Source organism: Phaethon lepturus, unplaced genomic scaffold (genome assembly GCF_000687285.1).
Source record: "Phaethon lepturus isolate BGI_N335 unplaced genomic scaffold, ASM68728v1 scaffold9664, whole genome shotgun sequence".
Classification (NCBI taxonomy): Eukaryota; Metazoa; Chordata; class Aves; order Phaethontiformes; family Phaethontidae; genus Phaethon; species Phaethon lepturus.
This window is the reverse complement of record NW_010535426.1, coordinates 16,407-44,150: the sequence shown is the minus strand read 5'-3', so window position 1 is coordinate 44,150 and position 27,744 is coordinate 16,407. Positions and strand designations below refer to the sequence as shown.

The 27,744-nt window shown below is 37.0% G+C and overlaps 1 protein-coding gene across 1 annotated transcript in view; it reads left to right on the top strand.

Annotated features, from left to right (window-relative positions):
* The first annotated feature begins 851 nt into the window (after positions 1-851).
* The window catches only part of ULK2 (unc-51 like autophagy activating kinase 2), a 37,644-nt gene continuing 10,751 nt past the window's right edge, over positions 852-27,744 (top strand). Inside the window, exons 1-17 of the mRNA XM_010285807.1 lie at positions 852-944; positions 2,206-2,247; positions 11,422-11,454; positions 11,833-11,869; positions 13,378-13,551; positions 14,679-14,752; positions 15,794-15,895; positions 16,227-16,285; positions 16,612-16,694; positions 20,161-20,211; positions 20,578-20,666; positions 21,419-21,590; positions 22,520-22,580; positions 22,828-22,920; positions 25,985-26,122; positions 27,181-27,326; positions 27,564-27,644. Of these exons, the coding sequence (XP_010284109.1) occupies positions 11,425-11,454; positions 11,833-11,869; positions 13,378-13,551; positions 14,679-14,752; positions 15,794-15,895; positions 16,227-16,285; positions 16,612-16,694; positions 20,161-20,211; positions 20,578-20,666; positions 21,419-21,590; positions 22,520-22,580; positions 22,828-22,920; positions 25,985-26,122; positions 27,181-27,326; positions 27,564-27,644 (1,390 nt within the window). The 5' untranslated portion in view covers positions 852-944; positions 2,206-2,247; positions 11,422-11,424. The remainder of the gene's footprint in view (positions 945-2,205; positions 2,248-11,421; positions 11,455-11,832; positions 11,870-13,377; positions 13,552-14,678; positions 14,753-15,793; positions 15,896-16,226; positions 16,286-16,611; positions 16,695-20,160; positions 20,212-20,577; positions 20,667-21,418; positions 21,591-22,519; positions 22,581-22,827; positions 22,921-25,984; positions 26,123-27,180; positions 27,327-27,563; positions 27,645-27,744) is intronic.

The window sequence follows — 27,744 nt, the reverse complement described above, 5'->3', positions numbered from 1 at the left end:
AGAGTTGCAGCTGCAGGGGAGGCTGAGCCCTTTGTTTGTCAGGAGGGTCATGTTTATCTCGCTGCATAACGGGGGATCTAATGGAAAATTGTCTCCTTTGGGATGGGTTGAAGATTTCTTAAATTCGTCGGTGTCTGGTTTCCTGGCTTGGCTTGCTAGTCAGCCGGTATATTAATAGTTACGGTTTCTTGCTGTGAGAGTTTATTCTGGTATTGGTGCCTGAAGTGTTCTGCTTTCCAGAAAACAACTCGTCAGATTTATCCTTCTGGAGCATTAGGGTAGTGCTTGCAACTTGGAGAGACACAGTGCAGTGATTTTGGGGTTAAAAAAAAAAGGGAGGAAGGAAAACAGAAATTATAAAGGGCAGTGGAGATGCTTCCACCTTACAAAGAAACAGACAACTTATTTTTGGGTGATATATAAATGGACAATGTATAAGTTTTCTTAAAAAAACCAGATGTTTTCTTGTGCAGTTTTCAGTTGTAGAGCATAAGAAGGCTGAAAATGGGAAGTCCTTAAAGGAGGGTAAAAGTAACCTCATCATTGAGAGAGGACTAAAAAGCAGATATGTAACACCACTACCAAGAAATAAATGGGATATGATTATTTACTACTTTTTTTTAAAATGCTTTTGAATCCATGAAAATGCAGTGTAGCTGCAGCTGGATTTTAATAGCTGTCTGAGCTATTGTGGAATGAAATAGTTCTTGATGGTGTCATGTGATGTAGTAATTACTGGTGGGTAGAGTAGGGGTGATCTTGCAACTTTTTCTCCAGTGCTTTACTAGCTAGTTGTTAGTGGGAAAAGATACAAAACTGACAATACTTCTTGTTTGTTTGTTTGTTTCCAGAAAACTGATTGGGAAGTAGCCATAAAGAGTATTAACAAAAAGAACTTGTCAAAGTCACAAATCCTACTTGGAAAAGAAATAAAAATCTTAAAGGTATGTTAATTTGCAGTGATTTTTAAAGCTGCTTTACTTGAAAAGGAAAAGAGACTTTTGACCTAGTTCATTCCGGGTCATGGGTAGCATCACAGTAATTGCTATTCTGCCTTTTGTTTCTTTGTTAGTTCCAGGAGAAATCCAGAACTGAAAAGACCAAGGGGAAAAAAAAGAAAAAAGATACTTTTTTAGTTCTGTAAATGGTCTCTGAACAGGTTATGGGCATGCTTTTGTAGTTAAAAGTGGAACACTGTTGTAGGACAACTCTTTGCACTTTGCTTATTGCACATGTAGAAAACTTTGTCCTTCAGGATGGCTAATGTGGCACCTTTCCCAAGCAGTGCATGCAACAAAAGTCATAGCTGAGGGTAAAGCATTAATCTTTGATCTTTATTAATCTTCTTCGCTCAAAGGTGTCTTGAAAGCTAAAATCGGCATGCTGAATTTGATTCCTAAAGCAGTCTTCCCACTTCTGAGTTGTGTTAATTGACTTAAAAAGTGTGGCTCTAATGAAGGAAATAAAACAGAGCATCATTTAGTTTTTCAATGCTATTTTTATGGAAACGTGTCCTTGGATGGTCTCTTAGTATTCTCTGCTCTCTGAACTTCACCACATCTAATTTTACGTAGCTTTGCAGTAATAATTGGTGCTGCTTTCTTTCCATGTTTCCAAGCTTCTTGAGATACATCACTATTTTAGATACTAATTATATGCATACGATATTCTAGCATATTTATTATATACCAGAAAGTGTAGTGTTGGGTATATTATTGTGCTGCAAGTACTTAGCAAAGACAGATTTTTTTTGAGCAGTTACAAATAATTGTATTAGCTGTCCTGTGAGTTTTATTTGGTGTTATTTGGTTTGATTTCCTTTTTATTGTAAAATAGTAAGGTTGACTTAAACGTAGTGTAGTTAGTTACTCTGCTAAGCAAGAAATTGTGTGGGACTGTAAAATTAAACTTAGTTTTCAATACTCATTAAAGGGTCTTGTGCTGTAGTACTTTCTGTAACTTTCTGTAAGACATAGAAAATTACTTCTGGAACGAAATGTTTTTATGACCTCTGAAGATATTGCCTAATTTCCTATTCCTGTAAATATTGTCTAAATAGCTGGGATTTCCTCCAAGTTCCATCAGATGGTCTAAAAAAGATGCTACCTTTCTTTGTAAAATTTGGTTCTCTTTGATTATCACCTAAATTTATTAAATTTAAAGTAATGATAATAACAGGCTATTTACAAATATTTTGTTTTACAGGAACTTCAGCATGAGAACATTGTAGCTCTCTATGATGTCCAGGTAAAATATATTTGGATGCCTTTTTCTTCATTAAAATTTATTTATGAAAATATAATGCATGTATAAAAATTATTTATGAAAATATAATTTTTATATGTAGATACTGAGTAGAAAATTCTGAATGGCCATATATTTTGTTGCTATAATTAGTTTGGTATTTAGAAAAAGAAATCCAGTTCCCTAGGAGTGGCAGGGGGAGTTCTCATCTTCAACACACTATGTACTTATTTTGTATTGGCTCTTTCTAATAAGCAGGATGCACAGTTGGGATAAGAAAGCCGTGAGGAATATGGTTTACTTCCATAGGGAAGTAGCAGGGGCAAATGGCAGCCTGAGAAACTCTCTGCAGAGGCTGTTTGTGTAGTTTGGTCCTATCTCCAGGGGAAAAGCATCAGCTGGCTGGGCTAGGAGTTCTGTTGGTGGCAGTGAACTGTTCTCCTGAATTAGCCTTGTTTCCTTGGCCCTGTAAGCTAATTGGAAAGTAGGTGTTTGTGGATAACAACTGAGTACACCTGAAGGAAAATGTACTAGTAGGAGTTGATCTGAATGGATGAAGCGAGTGACATTAAGAAGTCAGCATAACTTAAAATGCTCTGTTGTAGAAAAGGAGCAGCATCTTTGAGATCTCTGTAACAAAGAAATGTATTGTATCGCCCTGTGTCACCGTGAGGAAGAACTGAAGGAAGTAGACAACCATGATCACACATGTGTATCTTACTGTTGCCTGTGTTCAAAAGGATAAAGTGTAAGAGCCAAGCAGACATTTGGATCTTTTCAAGTAGGAGAAATAAGTATTAAATTGCTTCAAATTGTCGTCGTCTTTTTATTCCTGGGATTCTGCCTGATAAGGTGAAGGAATTAGTTTTCTAGCTTGTCTACAGTAGTGTATTCAACTTAGTAGGAAGTACATTTTTTTGTATCCTAAGGCCTGCAAGTGTTGAGTAAAGCTGAATATGGTGTAGATTATGCAGCCATTTGTTCTGCTTGAATAAGAACCATGCATTTATCTCTTGGGCTCAATTCTAATCTTAAATACAGAGTTACATTTATGAAAAAATTATTAAGAATCACCTTTGGGGCATTGCATAGTTAAAACAACACAAAATAGACATTTTGACGTTCTTCAGTGTATTCTGTGTTATAGTCTCTTGTGCTTCTTGAAGAGCCCAGGCTTTCCTGAGTATTGCTAAGTGGAAATAATCTCTCAGCATCCTAAATTTAGTATATCCAGACATCTTAAAAGAAGCTGGAATTGTTGACTGAGGGTGTTAATGTGTGAGTAAGCAGGTGAATTTCAGATTTATCATTTACAGTTGTTTATATGTGAAAATTACTTACTAAGCTTTGCAGCTCAAGCTGCGGGTAGTTGACTAGATATGTATTTTGATGATTTAACATTGTGTATCTTCTAAGTCTTGGAGAGGCTGTTGCCTCTTTTGATTTATGCACAGAATGCCCACAAGGGAAGGGAAGACAGAGCCATACACTTGTCTATGCTTACTTTACCTAAAGGTTATTTAAAAACATGACTTTCATGCTTTTCTGTTCTGCCACAGGAAAGGGTGCCCTTACAGTGACAGGACTTCTCGAATGATCAGTCCTGTATTCTCCATTTGAGAAGGGCGTATTCCTGCTTGTCACTGACTACTGCCTTTAAATGATACGAACAGTTAAAGCAAAGAGAAAAGAAAACCTGTGTCTTGTACCTTGGATATATTTCAAATACGTTCATGGCAAACATAAAGCTTGGCAGTATGATGCTACTTCTATAGAATTGAAACTGCTCTGCAAAATATGGTCTAAAGAATGTGACACTTGCACAAATAAGCTTTTCCCTTTCTGCACAGAGCTGTTTGTGAAATATTATACATCATTAACTTGTATGATTACATTAATTTATAACCCAGCAAGAACGAACGCTATGCAAGGCATTCACATGTCTAGTAGGCTGTTAGACCTACTAATTTTCTTTAGTGTTTCGTGTTCTAGCATGTACTGCCCTTTTTTTTTTTTTGCCATAGTATTGTGAACATAGTGATATAGTAGAGCAGATAAGATTTTAGGATTTCAAGCAATTTTTAAGTTACAGAAGCTTTTTTTTTCCCCTCAATGCTGGAGCCAGTGGAGTCTGTGTCACAGTAGGAAATTCTCAGTTTGACTGGGAGTCTGTTTTATTTTTATAGTTCTGTTTGTCTGAAGTTTTTCTTAACCTTAGACAGTTTGAAATAAGAAAATGCTCATGTTTCAGATGCACTGTTCGGTACACCATTTAGCTGAATAGTCCAAGAACTGATTGTTGTATCAGATTTTCAGATAGAAAAGATGGTGTGCAATGAAAGTGGCAAAACTAAGTGGAAAAAAGTGTAAATTAATTGCAATGAAGAATAAATATTTTTACATCTCATAATATTAACTGAAATTATTTGTACCTAATGGCAGTACTTTGAGATTAAAGCTGTCTCCCTGCATAGCAATTTGGAATACATCTTTTAAGTTTGAAAATGAAGGGGTAGTTATTATTTTACATATTGCAAAAGGCTTCATTTGGAATTGTTTTCACCGGAGGGAGGTACATTCCTTCTCTTTCATCTCTGTTCATTTATGGTTGTGTTCCTGTTGCATGATCTGTGACCAGTCGCACAAGTCAGTGTAATAAAGATACATACACCATTACGGTTTTAATTAGATCCAAGGAGAACTTGTGAGCCATTCTGCTGATTGTGTATGAACATTTTAAAACCTTCTACATTGCTGTTGCTTCAGCTCCTGTGTATAGGGTCCACTGAGTTAAATTACTAGAAATGCCCATTCATCTGGAAACACACCCGAATGAATTGGTGTGCCGTTAATGTTCTGTGTGCATTGGTCATCATAAAAATCTTTTGTTCTTGTGCCAGCATGATAATTGCCCTTGATTTCCGTAAGGTGGTTACATGCAACACTGGCAGGTTTGATCTGCAGTTAAGCATTTTATGTAAGCAGAGCGTACCGTTGTTGTTTGTGCCATCTCAGAAGGCTGGGGATCTCCACACACCAGGGTGTGGAGACATGTGATTCTAAGACTGAAGTCACTTGTGGAGATACTTAAATATGAACTCTCCATCTGTGAGAGGCAAATGTTTTGCAGTAGTGGGGCTCTGAAAAATAAACATATGCAGCACACCTCTGAATGTGAAATTAATTTTTTCAGTAAGTGAAATGCTTAACAAAACAGAGAATAAAATAGGTGGATAGCAAGATGTAACCTGTTGAGACATTTTTTACTTATCTTCTTGGGCGAGACTTTGGTAGTCTCTCATTCTAGAATAAGGAACTCCTGAATCTCTAAAATCATGTAAGAATGCAGCTCTTTTCCCATGGTGGTGCCATGGGATGTCATTCATCCTGCAAAAGATCAATCTTGGATCCCATTAATTGGGGAAATGGAGCCCACTGTTTCTCAAAAGCAAAAGGAGTCTAATATAACCTCTAACCCATCAGCATGAAGTACATTGAGGTCTTTGGATAAAGTATTCTACTGAAGTATGAAGGTATCAGTAAGTTATTTGGAATGTGCTATATTTAGGACATGAATTTACAGTTTTGTGCAGTTCATGATCCCAAGTGTGTGCTGAGTAAAACTTATCTTTTACACAGTGCCAGACAGTGCCTGTTTTAGCAAATAATTTAATTCAAAACCTCTTTAGAATGTCAGCCGTCAGAATGAAAGCCTGTAATGTATCTTGGAGATAGCGTTTTAGAAGAACGAATTAATGTCTTCACTGTATGGAGTCTGAAGCTTGCTATTTGAACAGTAGTTTAAGAAGAACTAATTTCTAGAGTGTTATTGGAGAAACAGTATCTGAGCAGAAATTGTTCCTTGTCTTAACTTGTTGGTACATAGCAGACAAAATAACTGCAGCTGCTTCTGCTGTCCTTGAAAGCAGTGAAAGCTAGTGGGAACAAAGCCGGTGGTCCTTCTGGTGCCTACACCCCAGCTTTTACTTATACTCAAGTACCTGTGAGTTACTACTAGGGATGCTTATGGAAGGAAGCAGATTTATCTATACCTGTTGTTTTACCAGTGGGAATTAAATATTGCTGTTTGGTTTACCAAAGGACTCCAGTTGGTCTGGTAGAGTTGCATATGTTTCTTGAGGCATTTGCTTCAAGCATTCTGGTGTGTGCTCTTGATCTTGGTGTCTCACAGCTTTGCTTCCATACTCATAGCTGTTTATGAACTGTCATATTTTGAATGAGGATGTCTCAATATTTTTATTTTTTCCCTCAGCTCCTTGATTAAGGCCTTTGTGTTTGTCAGTATCCATCCTCACTGTGAGTGGAAATAGTCATATGAAAACATGTTGTTCAGACAAGTTTTAAGATAAAAAGAAAAATCCTGCTCTGTAGAAATTGTAAAGGTTTTGAAATACTACCTGGCAGCTGATGCTAACTGGAAGGTTGGTTACGACAATATTGGACTGTAAGGAATGACGCCAGCGTAGGCGTTGAAGGTTAGGGACAACCAGTTAGAATTTGTTTTGGCCCACAGAACCAAAGAGTTGGAGTTATTACGCAGTCCTTAGCTTACCTGCTGTGCCTAGATGCTATAATTTGTATTTCAAAACTGTTTAAGAAGATCATCTAGTATGGGAGCAGGTTAAATGTTTGGTGTGCTGTGAACAGTTTTGCCTTGCCTTTGTGTTGTGCAGCAGACCAGTCTCTTTCACTACCTCCCATATATATTAGTTAAGTACAGCATTTCACATAACACAATCAGTGATACAGCTGTTGTGGTACATTTCTCTATGGCTGATTGCTCTTTTATGTGAATAATTGACAGCATGCACGCTATTTGAATCCTACAGGCACGTGTCAAGTGACATTTAGTCTGAGACTTAACATTTAGTCAGAACTAACAAAATGTTCAGTGCTTTAGATGGTAAGAGCTGAACATGTTAGAAGCTGCTGCTGTGGTGCACTTGCAAAGCAAAACAAGATTATCTGTAATAGACTGAGAGACAGCCTTAAAAAGATCTGGACCAGTCCTTTTTCACTAAATCATTAGAACTTTTGCCAAATATATTTAATGCTGAAAAAAAAAGAAGAGTGTATTCCTGGCCAAAGAAATTAAAGCAAATATAGCACAAATTAACATATCAGAAAATGAATCATATAATAGCAGTGCACAGGCTGGCAGGTTAACTCTCATGGTCTTGGGACTCTGATCATAAACTGCACCTAAACAGAATCTACAGACTTGGAGCAAAAACATAGTAACTATTTTTTTGCCACAGTTTCTGTTTTGGCAGCTCACTTAAGAGCTCCTTGCAGACTTCCAGCTTGTTCTAAAGGAGGACTTCCTAACCAAAAAGGAATCTAGGGTATGTTTCTGCCAATACACTAGAGTTCTAGCAACAGCTGTCAGAAGTAACCGTGGATGTTTCGACTTCTTTTTCAATTAATGTCTTTTAAATGGAACTACTGCGCTGAGCCTGTGATTTGGGTTGGAACTTCACATCCCTTGAGACAACTGTTAAAAGTCTGGGATTAAAACACAGCAAGTTTTGGCAAATACGTTGCCCCTTAATCTCTTTTTATTAGGTTTATCTGTTAGCTTTCAGAATTGTAAAATGGTTTTCTATTAACCTTTTCTATCTTTTACTTCAACTTTCAAGTAAAACCTAGATTCGGAATAAGAAGGAGCAAAAGCAGGTTTTTGTCAAGAAAACTTTAAGCAACAAAGCAAGACATGCTGGGCAAAACTGTTCTGTAATTGTTGCAACACAACATACACTTGTTTTGCTTGATTATTTTTCTAGGTAGAAGTGTAAGCCAGAACAACTCCAGCTGCAGTAATTTTATGCTCTGTACATCAATGTAAATTTATGAAAGCTTTGTTATCTGTTTCAAGAAGCAGTTTAAAATAGCTTGCTAGGTCAGCTTTATTCCTGGATGTTAGATCTGAAACATGCTCGTTTACTAATCTTTTAATTTTTGAGTACTTTGCTCTGCTTAGTAAGTCAACAGAAATCACAAGTCTAGGGAATGATGATAGGGATAGCTTTATTTTTCAGCAAAATAATTTAGAAGGGAGAAATGCATCTATAGAACTGACTTGTGTTTTCTGAACGTACTCCCAAAATGGAGATCACGTTTCCAGCCAGGCTGGCCAGGAACTGTAATGCAAAATTTGAGCAACTATGAAGGGATGAACAACTTCAGCTGTTTCAAACTAAAGCTTGCATTTGGTGGGATATTGAAAAATGTTTGGTTATGAGTTAAAGTTGGCACGAGATGCGGCTGGGGAGCTTGGTACCAGTACTGTGCAAAATATTACTTCTGCAGCACGCATTAGATAGAACTTTTGACCAGTCTGGGAAAATCTCTTTGTGAAACCTCTAATTTGCTCTGCTGGTTTAATAAAAAAGGTTTATCCAAAGTACAATAAGGAAACAGACTCTACTTCTTACTATGACTTCAACTCACTGACTTTGTTTGATTATTTCTAATGAAGAATATCGGTCAAAAAATTAGTAATGCTATTTCAGGGAAATCTAGTGTAGTCTGTAGGAATGACTTTCTTTTAAACAGGTGAGGGCTAGTACAACAGGACAAATCATCAGCTCCTTGTTTCTGAAGAGAACAGTTTCATTTGAAAGGACTTTGTTTCCAAGGGAATCCAGAAAACACATTCTCTTAGTTCTGTGATGAAAAAATGTCTGTCATGAGCCGAGCATTACATACTGCCATAAGCTGCTGGTTTTGTACAGAGCGTGTTGTGTAGTGGAGGCACTGATGCTGTGGAACATCTATTTCTGATTCATGGGATTGCTATGTTCGGGTGGAAATCCACTAGCTGAGCTTCTTTCTTGTCACCGGAGAACAGACAGTTTCCACGCTTCTTAGCTGTCTTATTCTTTTACACATCACAGTCATCCTTTAAGTGAAGTGATCATCAGTTGGCAGAATTTTCCGTTGGATAAATTGGGATCTCGGAGTTGCTGTTTGGCACCTTTGGGGTTCCTGAAAGAAAGTGAGTTTCTGTCTTGGAAAATGTTGTTGCAAAGGAATGATGTAGAAAGAAACAACATTTATCATTATGTATTTTCAGTAATTTACAGAGCAAGTAATTACTTATCTTTTTTTGCTTTACTGCATGCACTTAGGTTCTGAGGCGTTTATATGATTGCAAATTATGGTTCATGTTGGCCACAGCTGTTACAGAAACAGTGAACAACTGGGACTTCCTGAAATGTGATCTAGTGCCGCTTTAATATTCTATATTGGTTGGAGTTTGCCTTTCATTCCCAACAGATTTGACTGATGTTCCTAGAAACTTGCTTTCTTTGAAGCCAATTTCCAAATGTAAGCAAATCTGTAATGTGTTTGATGTTCTGAGCTGGAAAGAACCTCACATGCATTTCTGTAACACAGATGAGAGTGGCTAAACTAAATGCTTCCAGAAAGTGAAGCAGCCTAATACAGTCTTGAATTAACCTTAAAACATCTGGTTCGTCTTGGAACTGTACTTATTACAGTTATCTGTAGTGGATATCTGTATCTTTGATGGATTGGTAGAAATTGGCTTTAATTGGTTGTGCCATCCATGTGCTCTATGTTGTGTGTGATATTTAGGGTAGTTGGTTTCTCTGGCCTGGGTCCATGGGCCCATTTGTACTTTCTTTTTCTTTTTAAAGCTTCCTAGACTGACTTGTTAACAAGCCCCTGAAAATGGCACTTTTGTGATAGTTCTTGCCAGTGTGGTCAAATTGAACATATGCTGAAGTTTTAATACAAGCACTGAGAAAGGTGCCTAAGTTCACAGCTTTTGTTTTGCCATACAATGTCCCTTTTGACTTTTTTTTTTTTTAACACTAGTTAACAGAATACAGTCAGACTGTCAACAGTTCCACTTCTGACTGGGGCATATGCCTGCCCTTGTCTGGTATGCCATCTTGCTCTTTTCCTTCAAGTGTCTTAAAAACATATTTTCGCACAAACTGTCAACCTTTCTTTGAGTTTATTTTTAAAGTGAAAGGGAGGTAACATACTATGTAAGTAAAAACATCATTCTGTTTGCAGTATACTTGCCTTATGTTCCTTCTAGTTCTCTTTGTGTTCTTTCGGTCTTACTTAATCAGCTCAGAGGGGAAAAAATGCTCTTGCTTTAAAGGATTGCTGAGTGTCTTCAACTTTGTAGGCATGACAAAACTATTTTATGCAGGAGACTCTGTGGGAAACAATGTTGATTGTTGACATAGACAGGTAGGCTTTTTCTTCCCTCACACAAAATAAATATTTATAAAAATAGTGTTCTTGTTACAGTTGGATTTAAGGACAGACATTTTTACTGCATTTTGTGGAGTGTGTAGATAATTTACAGTAGAAGTTAGCTGATCTGTCTTTCAGTAACTCTTGCCCAGTTACAGGAGAGGGAATTCAGGTTGCAAATAGGTCAAAGTAGGTCAGTGCTCTGGAAAATCTCAGTAGGACTGCCATACCAAATCACACCTTTGCCATAGGGCATTTAGGTCTGTGGCAGGGACATGCTCCTGCCAGTGACTTGCTGATTTTTTACAGATGTATGCATGATTCCTGAATTAATTATCCCACAAAATAGTGTTTGGGAATCAGTTTATTCCAGACAGTTAACTGCTCTGTGATTTCTGACTGACCTTTGGCTTTTCAGATGACAGAACCAAAGCTTGCTTTACGCAGAAGCAGGGAACATAACTTTAGAATTCCTCCTCTAGAAAACTGGTTTTCACAGCCAAATTTTCTCGCTCATGGTTTTGAATTCTGTCCAGTATATTTGCAACTAATGACTGTCCCTTTAGTGACTGATTTCAGTGATTTGTGATAGCAATGATATATTTATCTGTAGCAGCTTTTAATATAGAGGTTGTGTTGCTAGAGCAGTCCGAGGCGGTTGAAAGCTAAGGAAGCGACGTACAGTGGAAACTGATGCTCTTTCAAATGATAGTTTCAGTCTTCAGGATTTTGCCTGGTGATTTTTTTTTTTTTAATATTTACTAATGCTTTTGAAAATGTGAAATATTTAATGATGGGGAGTGTACATGACTTTAACATAAGGTCTCTCAGTTGACTGGAAATCTCATGTTACAGGAGGTTAATGCAGGTGCTGAAAGCTTTGTCTTGTCACATTCTTAAATGGGATTTGTTCTCTTTTAGGAAATGCCCAATTCTGTCTTTTTGGTAATGGAGGTATGTATTAACATGTATGTTTATTTCTGGCTGATTTTAAAGATGATTTTTAGCCAAAATTCCTTCTCTGCACAGCTGCAAAGTAACCATGACTTGTTAAAACAAGTAATCAAGTAATTCTGAAAACTAGATTATTAATTTTGTATGCACACTAAATTTATCAGCAGTATTTGTTCCATAAATTATTCAGTTTCATTTTATGATACTCTTAAGTATTGGTGAGGCATTGCACCTCAAATTAATAATTACAAATAATTGTCAATTGAGGTAAACAGCTGTAAAGGATCTTCTAATTTTAGTGAAAAGATTGCAAAGTAAAAATTATATAACAAGTATTTCAGTGCTTGTGTTTTTAATAAAAACTTTTCTTTTTAACAGTATTGCAATGGTGGGGATTTGGCAGATTACTTACAAGGTAATTAATTACTGTATTTCCCTACTAAGAAGCTATTGCATTGCACTACATGTTTATATTCTGTATTCCTGTAATGCATTGGTGTTTCTCTGAGATTTTTTGTTTGTGGCTTAAATATTTTCCTGTTTATGAAATGTCTGTAATTCCACAGTGCTTGTTCACCCTGGTGTGATTTCAGAGTAGCCTCTTTATAAGAGTAATTGAATTCACCAAGGATCCATTTAGTGTTGTATTCTGTCCCCAGCCAAGGTCAGCAGCAGAGTGCTGTGTGTCTGTATGCCACCCTGGGAACCTGAAAACTAAATTTTGAAGCTGCAGGAAGACATAAGGTTTTGCGTTTGTTTTAAAATATTTCCTGGTGTTTTTAAATGTCACTCATAATTAAAAATAAACCCCACAAACTAGCAATGAAGGTGAATAAAATAATGCATGGGCAGAAAATACTTTTTGCCACTGCTTTCAAAACAGTTGAATGTAACATTCCCTTATTTGTAACTGACAGATGATTTAGGTAACTGTAAGTAGCTGAAAAATGTGGTGTTTTTTCTACTTTTAAAATCATATTTTGGGGACTACTCCCAGTGTTTTGATTCCACCTGCTTTCTTTTCCAAGAATGTGAACTTTAAAAATACTGAATTACTTATATAACAATGTTTTCTACAAAGAGGCAGTTCTGGCTTAGGAGAGATTTTGCCCTTCAATGTGGCTCTGCCCAAAGTGAAGACAGAAGTTACAGAATCATGACAAATGGGTTCTTAGTAAAAACAAAATTTTGAGCAGAGATGTTAATATTTTTCTTGATAAAAATAGTCTACTTGCCTTTGTATCTGTGGTATGTTGAAGGAATTTTTTTGTGAACAGCAATTGTTATGGTAACTGTGCATATTAAAAGCCTAATTCACTTCCCATTAAAATCTTTGGAAAGACTCATACCATATAATTCAGGTCCTTCATTCAGTACTTTTTCAGGCAACAGAATGAGATAATACCTTTTAAAGAGAATTTCGAAAGTATGTCTTAATTTTTCCCTTCAAAACAAGTTTTATCATGGATGAAATTTTCTGAGCAGAGTGGCTATCTGCATCCCCATGATAATTTATTTAAAGAATAGGTGTTACAGCTTCAAGTTGTAACATGATTGTAGAATACATTTGATGTTCTAAACTATGGAGTTGTTCTATTTTCTTGGCTCCTTTGCCTTTTTAGCAAGTTTAGGATTTAATGATGATTGAGAAGCTTTACAATTACTATGCTACCGAGTTGAATAAACTACTGTAAAAACAAATAATTCAGAGTACTGTAGCTAGTGTAAAACTATGGAGGTGGATATGTTATTGAGAGTATATACATTTGTAGAAAAATACTGGAGATTGGATTGTTCTGAGTGGAATTCACTATGATTTGATTGTCCTCATTGGTTTCACAATTGATCACTGAAGTTTATTACTTTTTGCCCAAAGATAATGATATTTATTTTCTCATCTGCTAATGTGTATGTTATTTTCAGCTAAAGGAACTCTTAGTGAAGATACCATCCGAGTGTTCCTCCAGCAGATTGCAGCAGCTATGCGTATTCTGCACAGTAAAGGAATCATTCATAGGGATCTTAAACCACAGAATATTTTGTTGTCTTACGCCAGTCGTAGGAAGTCAAGTGTCAGTGGCATACGTATCAAAATAGGTAAATATGCTTTTCTCTGATCTAAAGGTAAATCATCACTGTTGGATTGTTTCCCTACTCAGAAGTGTCTTTGTAATTAATGTGCAGAGGACGTGCTGGGTATGGTATATGAGTATTAAATTGATTTGAATCAGATAGTAAGTCCAGAACATGAGCTTTATGCTGTAATGCAGATTCTCAGCATAAAAATGCTTGAGTCATAAAGACCTTTTTGATTAAATCTGCAGGAAAAAGAAACCTATTTAGCTGATGTTTCTAGTATTAAACTATTTTAATTAGACATAAACCTGTAACCTTTGAAACTTCAAGTAGCCTTTAGCCCATTTCAAAACTGTGTGTATGTGAGACTCCAGTCACAGTTCCAGCTGGGTTTTTTTTTGTGGTAGACCCTCCTAAGGGTTATTTGAGAAGTTTAGAAATGTAGGTTATGACCTATTTTTGGCAGAAGGAGGTTTGGCATTGTAACTGGGAAGAGATGTCAACTCTTCAGGATACTACCAAACTCTTCTGCAGAGGACACTTCAGGAGTATACATTTCTGTCTGTTAAGTGTCCATTTAAAAATACTTCTTTTTTTAACAAGTTTCTTTTCTATGCTTTTGCTCAGCCAAAATGTGAGATCTGTTCCAACTCACTTAATCTTCTAAACAGCACAGAAGAGACAGAACTTCTTCTCTTGCTGTCCTTACTTGATAGTTTCAGATGCTTTTGCCTATGTGGAAAATTCAGGCATCTGAAACTTGACTTCTTAAACTTCTACCTGATGTGATTTCACTGAAGCAGTTTGTATATTCATCACTCTTAATGAACCATTTATATTTAGCCACTGACTTTAATCCTTTCCTGCTGACGCCAGACAGCATGTTCTGCAGCTGGGGAGATGGCTGAGCAGCAGTTTATGCAAATGATGCCACTGCTGTTTCTTGGCTTGCTATTTGGAAGATAATGCATTATTCTTTCAGTGTAACATAGATTTTACTATTGCATATAGCTGGCTATATATTACACCTATCTTTTTCTCCCTAACTGGTAATTGTAGCAGATTTCAATAAGAGACCATTTCTAGACTTTAAAAATTTGAAAAATGTTAAATGTCCTTTTCATTGACAAATGTGTTTCTTTACATAGCTGACTTTGGTTTTGCTCGTTACCTGCATAGCAACATGATGGCTGCAACTCTGTGTGGTTCCCCTATGTATATGGTAAGCAACAGTGTATTTCAGTTTATGTTGCTTATCTCAAATGTTCTTCTACCAGAACAGAATAATTTACTGCTTGCAGATTAGCAGATGCCTAATGTATCAGGGGGAGCGTGCAGTTCACCTTCCCGTAGTTTTACTAGCTCCTTTTTTTCTTGTGATTTGGAGAGCATGATTTTTAAAATCAGAGAGACATTGAACATTTCTTAGTGCTACGGGGAGGAAAAAAATCTTAGATAATTTAAAGGCAATGTATCTTAGCATTAATTTTTTGGCAAAGTACTTTCATTCCCACTTACATAGTTTGTTTGGTGTTTTTTTTTCCTCCTGAAAGAGGGCATTATCTCCTTCCCAGTTTCTTAAGAAAATAAGAAGAGATTAAATACAGTCTAGAAGAGCTTTACAGTAGTAGTTAAAAAAACTATTTAGTGTTTTCATTCTAGTTATTTAATGTGTTCTCTCACATGTAGGGTTTGGTCTGTTTGGGTTTTTTTAAAAGCTATTTGGAGTTAATTGCCATTAATTTTTACTAAGTAGTGCAGTAGTCAATTGAAGACTGCACTGTCTGACATCGGTACTACCACTATAGTACTGTATGGTCATGGGAAGATCATTTTCCTTTCCCTTGTCTTGTTTTTCTATATGTAAAATGGTAATAGTGATGTTCCTTACGAAATTCTTTGCTATTTATCCACAAGGAGGACTGCATAAACCAATTAAATAATGCTTACCTTTTATTTCCATACATGCCGATCACTAGATGCTTTCTTTAGAACATCAACATTTCTAGTTTTCTGTGCTTTTGAAATGTAGCTTTCATTCTACGTAGAATTTTAGATAGAACTGTTTTCAGTTTATCTAGAACTGTTTCATTTTAGATAGAACGGTTACCTTTTAAGTCATGTGATGCAGATTAAAATGTTATTTTTGTCTTAGAATGAAGTGGTCTCTGTTAATACTGCTCTGACAGAAGAACTGTAGAATTTGTGTTGCTGTGGCTTTGCTTTTTTATTTTCCCTTCTGAGATTTTGCTGTTCTTTCCAGGCCCCTGAAGTGATTATGTCTCAACACTATGATGCTAAAGCAGACCTGTGGAGCATAGGAACTGTGATTTATCAGTGTCTTGTTGGAAAACCACCTTTTCAGGTAACAGTTTATTTCCTTTTCCCTCTTTTTAGTCTCATGGAAATTCCTAGGGCTTTTCCTTCCAGTCATGAAAACAGAAGTACTGATACTTGAGTGTAATGTTGATGCTTCAAAGGCCAGATCCCCTGAGAGTACTTAGTCTATGAGATCAGTGTGTTAAATCCAAAGGAAATATATAAGGATACTCAGTACTGAAGTCACTGCTGTGCTTGGGGTTTTCTCCTTTAATGCCCATATGCAAAAGCCTCCTTTTTGCGTATGTGTTCATAGGTACAAAAGCTATTTTCTCCATGAAACTGAGTTTTAATTAATGTATAATTTTATTTGACAGGCCAATAGTCCTCAAGATTTGAGAATGTTTTATGAAAAGAACAGGAATTTGATTCCTAGGTATGTCACCATGGCCTTTCCTGTTGCTTATATTTGTTGATTGAACACTTTTTCATCTTTGGGAATGCCTGGGATTCATAAAACTGTGTGATGTTGCTATCTTTGCAAGGATGTAGTATGATGCCAGTGGATACCAGTGACTTATGTTACATCTTGCCTTCATTGTACCTTGCTGAGTTGAAAGTGTCCTGGACTAAGGCTATAGAGCATGTATAGTGAGGACTTAGGGATGTGGCAGAATGCTGACTTCCTGAAATTTAATGCATTATGCATTATTTCATGCATGCATGAAATTTAATGCGTGTTTTACTTCCTCTTGTGTGCAGTATTCCTAGGGAAACATCAGCTTATCTGGCTGACCTGCTGCTGGGTTTGCTTCAGAGAAACCAAAAAGATAGAATGGACTTTGGTATGTAGCTTTTCCTTTTGCTCTCTTGACTTTCCGTGTTAGCTGTATTCATGTGGCCAGAATAACTGACTTGACCTTTTTGTCTACAGCTAATTACATGAAAAGTGAAGTGTTTTTTTCTTCTCAGCTTTCATAAAGGAGACAGAGTAGCCAAAATAAATCGTTAGGTAACTTCAGTCAGTATTAAGTGATATGCATAAATTATGACTTTGTAGTTGAGTAGTAAAATATAAGTCAGTGTAATTCTTTCAATTGTGGCCTTTCTTCCCCCACGTTCTTAATTGATATACCTTGAATTTCATAACACAGTCATGTTTCTGTTACTTTAACTGCTGTTTCGGCTTCAGGCTGGGTGCAGGCATTTCTGATCTCCATGTGGTGTTGGTTGTAGAAATGTAACAAGTACTGGAAGAACCCACTTGGCTTTTAAAGTTGCTTTAAATGTTTCCTCGCTGTTACTTTCTCTTGCAAACTGCAAATATCATAACTGTATTAATGGGGGTACAAATTGTGTACATTGTATTTGACCTTGAAAGCTATATATAGGTATATCTGAGGGCAATGAGGCATGTGATGTTACATCAAAATTGTTTATATTTGTAAAAATTAACTCCCAGTATTGCACTTACCTGTTGCTAGCTGTAGAGACTTCTTTATTTAGTGAAATAGTTTCACTTGGGTTGGTTTTTAAGCCAAAAAGTAGAAGAAACAACAGCTGTATCATTGCATTTCGCTAAGTCCTAAAATTTTAAAATTTTTAAACTGTGCAGTGACTCAAGTTTGTGTACTGTTAGATTACTGCAGTGTTTAGGACTGTATGTTGAATTAGTTGGGAAGTTAAGCATAGTACAAACTAGATGGATACCCCCTTAACAGAACTGAACTTGTTTGGTTCCAATTTACTGCTGTGTTTGGCTTTTTCTTTTTAGCTGGAGATCTTTGGTTGCAGAACATTGTTCTATCTTCTTAAGATTCTAAGGCCTCAAATCAGTGCTATTGAATCATTCAGAATGGCTACAACTGTTGCCTCTTCAAAATTAGTCAGGAGTAGAGTTTAGATTTGTGTGCGCTTTGTACTGGCTGGGTTGTCTGTTACTTCAGTCTCAAAAAGCCTTTTTATTGCTGAGTTTTTGGTTACATATTACTGCAAAAGTAATTTTTTTCTTAATGCACACTCAGGCAGCATTTTTAAAAGGCGACCACTGAAAAGTTAAATCTTGATTATTTCTTCTTAGCTGCATCTTGTATGTCATGTTATTCATGCCGGTTTAAATTTTATAGCACTATTTGTTATTGCAGTTGTATCATAGCTGTCAGGAAATGTTAATCTTAAACTTTTAGCCAATTAAAGCTAACTTTGCTATTGTTATAATAATAATGAAAAAGATAATTGTATTTAGCTATGTACTTTACACTGAGATTTGTTTTAGGAATAAGACAGGTGAGCCATCAAGTTTAACCTGTGGAATGGCAAGCAAGAGCCTAAACCTTAAAGTCTCTTTGGGTTCCTTGTAGATAAGACCTAGTTCTTTTCTTACCACAAGCTATTAGCTCTTGTGATGCTGAGATTCTAGGGTGAGTTACAACCAAAAGTGAGACACGCTTAGTTTTTGTTTCTGGTTATGAAACTTCACCATTGCTCTTCAGTTAGGCATGCAAGCTTGGTTTTGATGCAGTACTGAAATACAGAAATTGGTTCATTCATCACTTGTGGTCCTTGTGTATTTGTGATAAGAAGACTATATTTGTTAGGGTGTGGAGAAAGAAGGATTCAAACAGAGTTTTAGTTCTTTACTTGAAGCTGAAGACTCTCCTAGCTATATATATTTTTTTCTCCATTTCAATTCCTGATATATTTTGCTCCAAGAAATATCAAGCTTTTTTTGGTAATAATTTGGAATTTGAAACATCCATCAGTACTGGCATAATTAAAGTACTGCTCTTCTGAGAACCAGGCATGGATTTTTGTGTGTAGATGTATCTGAAATAACTTGATTTAACTGCCGTATGTAAAAGCTTAAGTAGAAGTCAGATACAGAAAAAACTCATAATTAGGTAAGGTGTCCGAGTTGACAGTATTCAAAGGTCAATTTATAAATCTCTGTGTGTGGATGAATTAATACATCACAAATACGGACTTTGAGTAATTGATTCCACTTTGCACTCTGGGTGTGCTGATCCCTATGGTTTCTTTAAACATGGGAAACTCACTGTATCTTTGTGGTAGTGGGAGAGTGCATTTGTGCTTAGAAAGGAAAATAGAAAGCAGAATTGGTAGTGATGGAAGTCATGTTTTCCTTGGCTGAGCCACTTAAAGGGCCTCCCAGGGACTGCTCTGGAATGCGCTTAGCAAAGGGAGTGAAAGGGAGAGTGTATAACTGAGCTTGGTTGCCTGTTGTTAAGGTAAAAATAACATTGGAAATCTTGTTGATCTTCCAGCAATATAAAGTAGAACAGCAGGTGTTGTACAAAAGCTCAAGAACACCTGATCCTCATGTTAAAGTTAATCATTACATTGTTCTTACGTTACAGCTAGCCTTCCCTTCCTTATCAGGTTGTGAAAGTGTTGAAGGAAGAGGAGATACTGCAGGCCTTAGATTCTTTCTTTTATTTTTTTTCCTTGTTATTTGCTTAGGTCTGATGAACAGCATTGTTTTTCCTGAACTGTTAGAACATTAAAGCTCCCAAAGCTCAGCAGCTAGCTTCCACCAACCCTCAACTTCCCTTAACTGGCTGAAGGTCGTTTCTTGTAGAATAAAAGTTTCCATGTAAACTGCTAGCCAACTGGTTATGCTAAGTCAATTAAAGGCATCTCAGCATATCCATTTACAACAAAAGCAAAATCATAACGGTATTTGTATTGTAACAATAACAAGTAATTGGAGGAAATTGTTAAATTGTGTTTAATTCCACTTTAAACTGTGAAGCGGCTGCACAGGTTGTGTTCTGCTTTTGGGAAATGGGAAGGAGAATGGCTGCTGCTCTGTGGTATGATTTTTGGCCGCCTAAAGAGTGGCATTAATGGGTTCAAAAATAAGTGTGAGTCCTTGGGAAAGACAGAAGTGAAAATACTTTCAGTGTTTGATATAAGAGATGCTCATCATTTTGAAGAGCAAATTAAAACTGAATTAATACCATATTGAACATAGAGAACATAATTTCATGAGGAGTATAGAAAGGCTTCTTGTGTACATGGTCCTTAGGTGCAGTCATAAAATATCCTCCAGTAATTTAGTCTGATTTGCCTTGCTGGCTGTTGTTTGAAGTTATTTAATTGATTTTTGTTTCCTTTCCAAATGCTATAGTAACATATAACATAGAAGGCTTTAATCTTTTATAAGCTTTTCACTCTCTGGCTCTGAGATATTGATTCTGGGAAGGCAACCATTTATCACCATCTGCAATGTAGTCTGTAAATTCTACGTCATTTGTACACTTACCATGATTGTTGTTTCTTGTTCTGTAGAAGCATTTTTCAACCACCCTTTCCTGGATCAGATTTCAACAGTCAAAAAGTGTAAGTAGTTTTGGTTTTCCACTTATTTATGTAAATGATGAATGTTGGGGGCTGAAACGGAGAAAGATCTGCCAAATATCACACTAAGTGTCCATGAGGCATTTTCCTGAGTCTGACTTGTTGTGCTTTATTGTGAGGCTAAGTGTTGAATCCTTTTTTGTATTATGCTAGACTGAAATGTGATACTTATTTACTAGTTCCTTTGACATTTCAACTGAACTTAAATACCCTTGTGTGTCTAAGGATGTGCTGTGCTTATAAGTTGTGTAATGGTTTATGAATGAAAAGCAGTGAGGAAATCAGTTTGAAATTCAGCCTTTCAAAATCTTAGTCCTTTTTTTTTCACCCTGGGTTTTCCTCTTCTAGCTTGTCCTGTACCAGTGCCCACGTATGCAGGCTCAGTCTCTGGCAGTTCCTGTGGTAGCTCTCCTTCATGCCGTTTTGCTTCTCCTCCAGTAAGTTCTCTGTTTCGCAGCACAATCTCTAGAAAACAGTTTCTGTAATGTTTAGCCAACGTTCAGAGTTACTGAATTTTAGATCTTTCAATTTTTGAACAGTGTAAACTGTTGTGTTTAAGAGCACAGAGTAAGGAATATCCTTGTCTTTGCTAGAATGGCATTAACATTCAGGTTATCTCTTCTTCCTTGTGTTGTACTTGGTGGGTGTTTTTTTTTGTTGGGGGTCTTTGTTAAAGAAAATATATACATATATACACATTTTGTTAAAGAAAAAATACATATACACATCAAATGCTAGAGTAGCAAGTCTTTAGATACCCTAATATGGTTTGCAAGATAATGAATGTTACAGATAACTTTTGAATTGACGTTTTTGGATAAGGCCCCTTATACTGATATGAACTGGTGACTTGAATTTCATGTAGTATTTGGAAGCATCTGTATCACCAGGAATGATTGAATAAATTGCAATTGTTTAAATTCCCAGCCTATTTAATATAGGACTGTCTAAATTGACACTACAGGGTTATCTAGTCTTTGAAATTTCCAAATTCACATACATTTTATATTTCTAAATACTTAAGAAGCAAAAAATGGCCCAAGATTTATCTCTTTTTTTTTTTTTTTGGTCAAAAAAGCTAGTGATGATTCTTACTTTAGAAGCTTCATATTAAAAGAGCAAATCTACATTCTGAATCATTGGTTTTACAGTGGGTTTTTTACTTCCTTTTTTCCACCCCCTGCTCCAGTCTCTGCCAGACATGCAGCATATTCAAGAAGAAAATTTGTCTTCCCCTCCACTGGGTCCTCCTAACTATCTTCAAGTCTCTAAAGACTCTGCCAGTACCAGTAGCAAGAACTCCTCTTGTGACACAGACGACTTTGTTCTTGTCCCACACAATATCTCTTCGGACCACTCATGTAAGAACCTTCCTTATTTCTACATTTGAAAACCATTTCCACTTGTAACATACCTTTATGTCCTGTTATTGTTTGGTTCTTTGTCTCAATTCACTTCAGAACTCATTTCTTTAGTTTGATTGTTCTTTGAAGGGAGACTGTTTAGCATACCTGCATATCCATCTGTGACTTTTTCACTCAATTGAGTAGCCAGATATGCCAAAGATACCAAGGTGATTTAAAGTCATGGAAAATATTGGGGTTTGGCAGTAGAAGAAAAGTCAGTTGTAAACAACTGCTGATAAGGAGCCCAAAGGTTCTTTTAGTGGAGGCAGGCACATTGTTACCTCCAGACTAACTGAATGTTTATAGACCATGCTGTAGAGCTTTAGATAATAAACAAGTGTGGGTAAAAACATAAATGTTTAACATGAAAGGTATGGGATTAGACTGGGCTTATACAGTAGAAAGACTTGGATGTAGCACATTGCCATTTTATAACATCTTCCGAACCTGAATTGCCACTAGGAAGTTAGTCAGCTAATTTCTATACAATGCCACCAACTCACGTCAAATATTTGATTAAATCGGTGCTTTGATTGCTGAAGGGTTTCTGTTATTCATTATTATAAATTTACCAATGCTGATATCTTGTACTCTAAAACAATGGATTTTATTTCAAAACTATTATAATTAGTATAGCAAAAAAAACCCAACAAAAGCAAACAACAAAAAAACTTGTTAAAGAACTGCCTTGCCCAGTTACATTTTTGTTGTTGGTCACATCTGAGGTATTTTCCTGCACAAAACAGTTTGTGGAAAACTTTTATATGTTCACAGAATTTTGTCAGAAGTGGTTATTTCTACAACAGTAATATTGGAGTGGTTTTTTTGGTTTGAGATTCTGCTTCATGATGTAGGTTTTCAATGTGTTCTTCTGCTTACTGTAGATGATACGCCATTGGGAGCAGCTGGCAGGCGGGCTTCAAGCGAGTTCTTGATGTGTGGAGGGTAGGTGTGCTGAGCTTTATCCAAAAGAAGTCTCATGTTCTAAAATTGATACTGCAGCTGTAGAAGGGGTTGCTGTGTTTTTGGCAGTAATGGGTTTACATAGCTGTGTGTGGACTTAAAGATTAATATGCCAAATTCAATTTAATATGAACATGTAAACAGCTTGAATTCAGAAGGTTCTGCTGCAAAGTAGATAGTTTTTCTTATGTGAAGAACTGTCTTTTGACATTGGTTTTTGTTTTCACAGGCAGTCGCCTTTAACTATTTCTGGAAGCTCAGGAACTGTACAGAAACCATCCTCAGCCTCTTCTCGAAGTACTGCTTCTGGTACAGCTAACAGGTGCGTGTTATGTAGGCTTAGTATTTCCTCTCCTTTTAAAAGGTTTTCTGCTACTATATGGGTTTTTTTTAGTTGTGGATGGCTACTGGAAACTGAATTGAAATAGAAGCTATAGCTGTTTTTTCCAGCCTCTCTACACTTAACGCATTCTAATAGCTGACAGTTGTGTAGCTAACTTGGGGTTCTTGTGCATCCCCAAAAGATTTCCTGAAGGAAAGAGCATTCTTTTGTCTGCTTAAATTTTGAACTGGTTGAAAGCAGAAACCTCATAGATACAACTGACTTTTTGGTGTTACGAAGCACAGCGCAGTCTTCATTTAGTGAGTCAAGATGTTGGATGCAGTATACATTTTAAGAAGTAGTTGTGAGAGAAGAGGAACTTAGAAAGTCCAGATTGCTATGGATTTGTGTCTCGTGGATGGATTGTCTTGTGCCTGGTTAACTGGGTGTGGCTTCTGTGCAAGAGATTACTGTGAATTTCATGTTTGTGTCTCCTGAAATAGCAGAGAGGTCACATGAAATAACTAAACATGTATTGCAGCTTTTCCATCAGCAGAACTGTTAGTAAGCCCTCTTTCTTCCACATGGTTGTAGACTAAGTTTCTGCTAGTGTGAAACAGAACTAATATTCATCAGTGGTGCCTGAAATCTTTCCTGTATCATATTGGAAAAGGTAAAGCTTAATCATGCTGTATAACTATTCATGTAATATCGTAACAGAAGGATTAGATTTGTCATTTGACCAAGTAATGAATTTCATAATGTTTTCAGTACAAACAGAAAGAGGATGAGTGGCTAAATGGGGAATAAAGCTATTATGTTGGGTGTATTTTTGGCCTATGCTAATACTACAGGGCTGCGAGTCAGCATTATTTAAAAATGCTTGTCACAAGAAAAGTTTGCTACTTTGTGCTGATCTTTGTGCAGTTTGTGAAATCTGCTGACATTGGCTATCAATACAGCCTTAGTCTTACCTTTTATGTTTAAGGGCAGATAATGGGGATGGTTTGTCTGTAAAGATCCATTTGCTCTGGATTGGCCATGTACAATATATTACAAATACATTGTAATTTCCTATTTTAAATTGTGTCGGGTGTCACAGTTTTTAGTTACATGTTTTATAAAATATGCCAGTTATCTGTACATTACTAAGTTAAGAGCTAAATGGTCGTGTGATTAGAAACAGGTGCCTACTGTTCACACTTTCAGTATTTATACTCTAATAGTTTAATTATTGGCTGATTAAATTTGGTAACTAACTGGCTGCTTGGGGCATGGTCTGAATGAAGCAGAGTGTGTGTCTGATATTCTGCAAGGTGCTGCTTTTGGGTTTTGCTTTTTTAATATCCTGAGAAATGTTCTTTCATAGTATGTGATTTTAAAAAATTTTTTACAAAAGGTTATGCCCTATGAAACAGGGAATTTTTCTGATTAGCTGATCAAACTGAATGAATTGTACCCATAGTTCTACTGCTTTATGTCGAGTAGAAGAAGCTATAACACTTCTCAGCCTCTGGGCAGAACGGGCAGAATAGGTAGAGGTGGTTCACTCTCCTGTGGTTAATTGCTAATTTTACTCTCTGGATCTCACAGAAAGATTTGCATGCAGCTCTGCACACATCTGTATTGCATTTTCTCCAACCGGTAACAAACCACATCAGACTCCAGGATGCCTAACCAGAGCTTAGCTTAGGTCTGAGCTGGGGAGCCCTAGGCTGAGTACTGCACCATGCCTCTCCACCATGCCTCTCCACAGCATTGCTGCCTCCAGATAGCTCACAGAGCTTGCTTGTGTCTACCTGCAAGGCTGTTGTGAGAGCAGAGGAAGGCATTGTCAATGCTGAGTACTTTAAGTTGAAGTGCCTTCATGGCCTCCTCAGTGTCACTCCCACAGTTTAAATAACATCTGCTTCCCTGTGACAGGAGGTCTGGCCTAGGGAGCCTGCCTGTGCTACCTCAGCGTGTTGTGTTAGCTTAGCAGGCTGCCCACTGCCTTTGTGTGGTTTCTGCTTGTGAGACCTTCTCCTTCCTTGGAAGCTTTCAGGCCTTCTGCTGACTGTGTGCTCACAGCTGACTTCCAAATTACTTGTATCTAGAACTGGGTGGTAATAAAAGGGCAAACTTTTTCTTCTGCTAAGGAAGTTCTATGCATATTAGGAAGTAGTATTTCATTCCCAGAGGTAGCAAAAAGAATAGGACAAATATAGTCAGAAACACAGATTTCTGTTCAGCTGTAGCCATGCAGTGAGTGCTGTAACTGTTTGTTTTCTAGAGCTCGTGGTAGAACTTTTTTCACACTTCCTCTAAGGATTTCTAATCTTTCTCTGAAGAGTTGGTCAATAAAGGATCAGACACTAAACTGATTATTTTCCAAAAAGCCCATTAGTTTGAAGTTCTTTCCGTTGAATTCTGTCTTCCTTTAAAACTGATTACGTTGCAGTGGTTTGATTCCCTTATCAGATAGTACACTGAGGTAAGCCAGGTCACTGACACTTCAGTTGAACTTAGGTAATGCTAATCTGCAGTTTGAGTCTGTGGATTAATGTTCAGGTGTGTGGTTTTGGTCATTTTGTCAGGGGTTGGTTACATAACATGTTTTCCTTTTGCAAGTTCACAGTGTCTCTTGGGATATCTCTGACTGTGCTTTAGTGGCTTTTGTGCACATTCCAGCCCTGCTGCTGAACTTCCTGTTCTTAGCGCAGTGGGTTTTCCTAGAACGCTATTTTGAAGCGTGGTAAACAGAGCGGGCTGATTGGCAGGAAGTCAGAGGGATCTGTAGATCGCTGTGATGCGTGACGAAGTGCTTCAGCTAGTATTGCACTCTCAGCTCGATCTGATACTAGCCAGTATAAGAAAGGTAGTTAGTAACGAACAGTTCCTTATCTTCCTTTGTGAAGTGTTAGAGCTAGCTCAGGACAAGCCAAGATCATATTGCATGCAAGGAGTGCAGGAGCAGCTTATTTCCCTGTTTCCTAGATTTTCTTGAAATTTCAACAATGGTACAATTCAGGGAGAGACCTGTCTACCTATATTCATCTCCTGTCTCCATACCTTCCAACTTCAGGCATTGTCAGCCTTCAGTATCCCCCCGCAGCGAAACGGCACCTATCCCGGTTCCCACTCAGCTACGGAATTACCAGCGCATAGAACAGAACCTCTCCTCTACTGCCAGCCCCGTGTCAAACCCCCACGGATCACCAAGGTGACTTTGGTTATTTTTTAACTCCTTTTTCTTGGTTCTAGTTTGTGTTTGTACCCCGACAGATGTCCATGCTTTCTTGCTGATGTCATTTTTTTTTTCTGCACAAAAACATACTGAAAAGACATTTTAATAATAACAAATAATAGTCCTTCACAATCTCAAGATTGTTGGATGGGCACTTGAAATTTTTCATGAAAACAAAATGAGCTTGTTCTTTGACTCAAATGCAACCCAAGAAGGTAAAAAGATGAAGTCTTGCTTTTTTATTCTTCTTTGTGTATTATATGGCATTACATCATAAACTAGAAAGTCAGTAATAAGTTATGTTTTGTTTTGACACATGTAGTGATGAGATGAATGTTCTGTAGAATATCAAGGAAACAGTTTTTGGCATACTAGTTAACCAGCTTGTCTTATTACAAAGCTCTAGTGTGCCAGACTTATTCTGTGCCTTGTGGTCTGCAGGCTCAGGATGGTGAAGGTCAAAGACTCAAAAACAGAGTACTCGGAACTCTGGAGATCTTTACAAAAACAAAACCCATGGTTCCTTGCTTTTTTTTTCCCCCAGGGTCTCTGATTTTATAATAGTTGCCCTGGGGAAGTGCCTTTCCCTTAAATGATCTGTTTTCAGTTATCTGACCTGTATACCAGACTCAATATGAAAACTTTGTCATAATCTTTGTTGACATAAAAACTGGCATTTGCAGCAGTACATTTCACTTGATTGTAAAATTCAAAATGTCATGATCAATTTGCTTGAAGATAAGGAATCCATGTACTAAGGGATATCTGTTTTAATTTTCTCCAGTTAACAGACTAAAAGTCTGGCACTGAAAGTTAAAAACTCAATGTGAACAAATGGAATTAAATCTTGCTTGTTTTCAGTATGGGAAGCTTAGCTTAAGTTATTCACTTAATAAGCTTCAATGTCCTAGCTTGCTTTTTAAATATCAGTATTTTCTTTAAACTGATTGTTATACTCCTTACGAGATTCTGAAGCTTATCTCAAGGAACCACAGTTACTATAGTGTGTGTAACCATTCTTTTCACCTTGTTAGAGCTGGAGTTGTGAGACGCTCAAATACTAGCCCAATGGGCTTCATGAAGATGGGCTCCTGTTCTCCAGTACCAGCTGACACTGCACAGGGTATTGGGCGCAGGTTATCCACAGGATCTTCTAGACCGTATTCTCCTTCACCACTAGGTAAGCCCATAAATTCTTAGCAATTAGTAAAGGTTTATCTAGAACAGTAATTCAGAACGTTAATTCTTGCTTGAAATGATCTTAAACCAAAATCTGCCCAACTAGGTCACATTTGCAGAAATAATTTCTGTTAAAGGACTCACAGAAGTAAACTAGCTAAGTTTTTTATTTTGCTTTACCTTCATTTGTAGGTGAAGTATAAAGTATAAATTCACAGTTTGATTTTTGTTTGCATAGTTGGAACCATACCTGAGCAGCTTGGACACTGTTGTTGCGGACAACTTCAAGGACATGAATCAAGGAGTAGAAACTTCTCAGGTGAGTGACTTTGGACAATGCAGTGCAACCAGTGCTATTTTGATAGAGCTTCTACAGCGTTTTGTGAAGGGTGAGGAGAGCCAACGCTACATTAGTATGA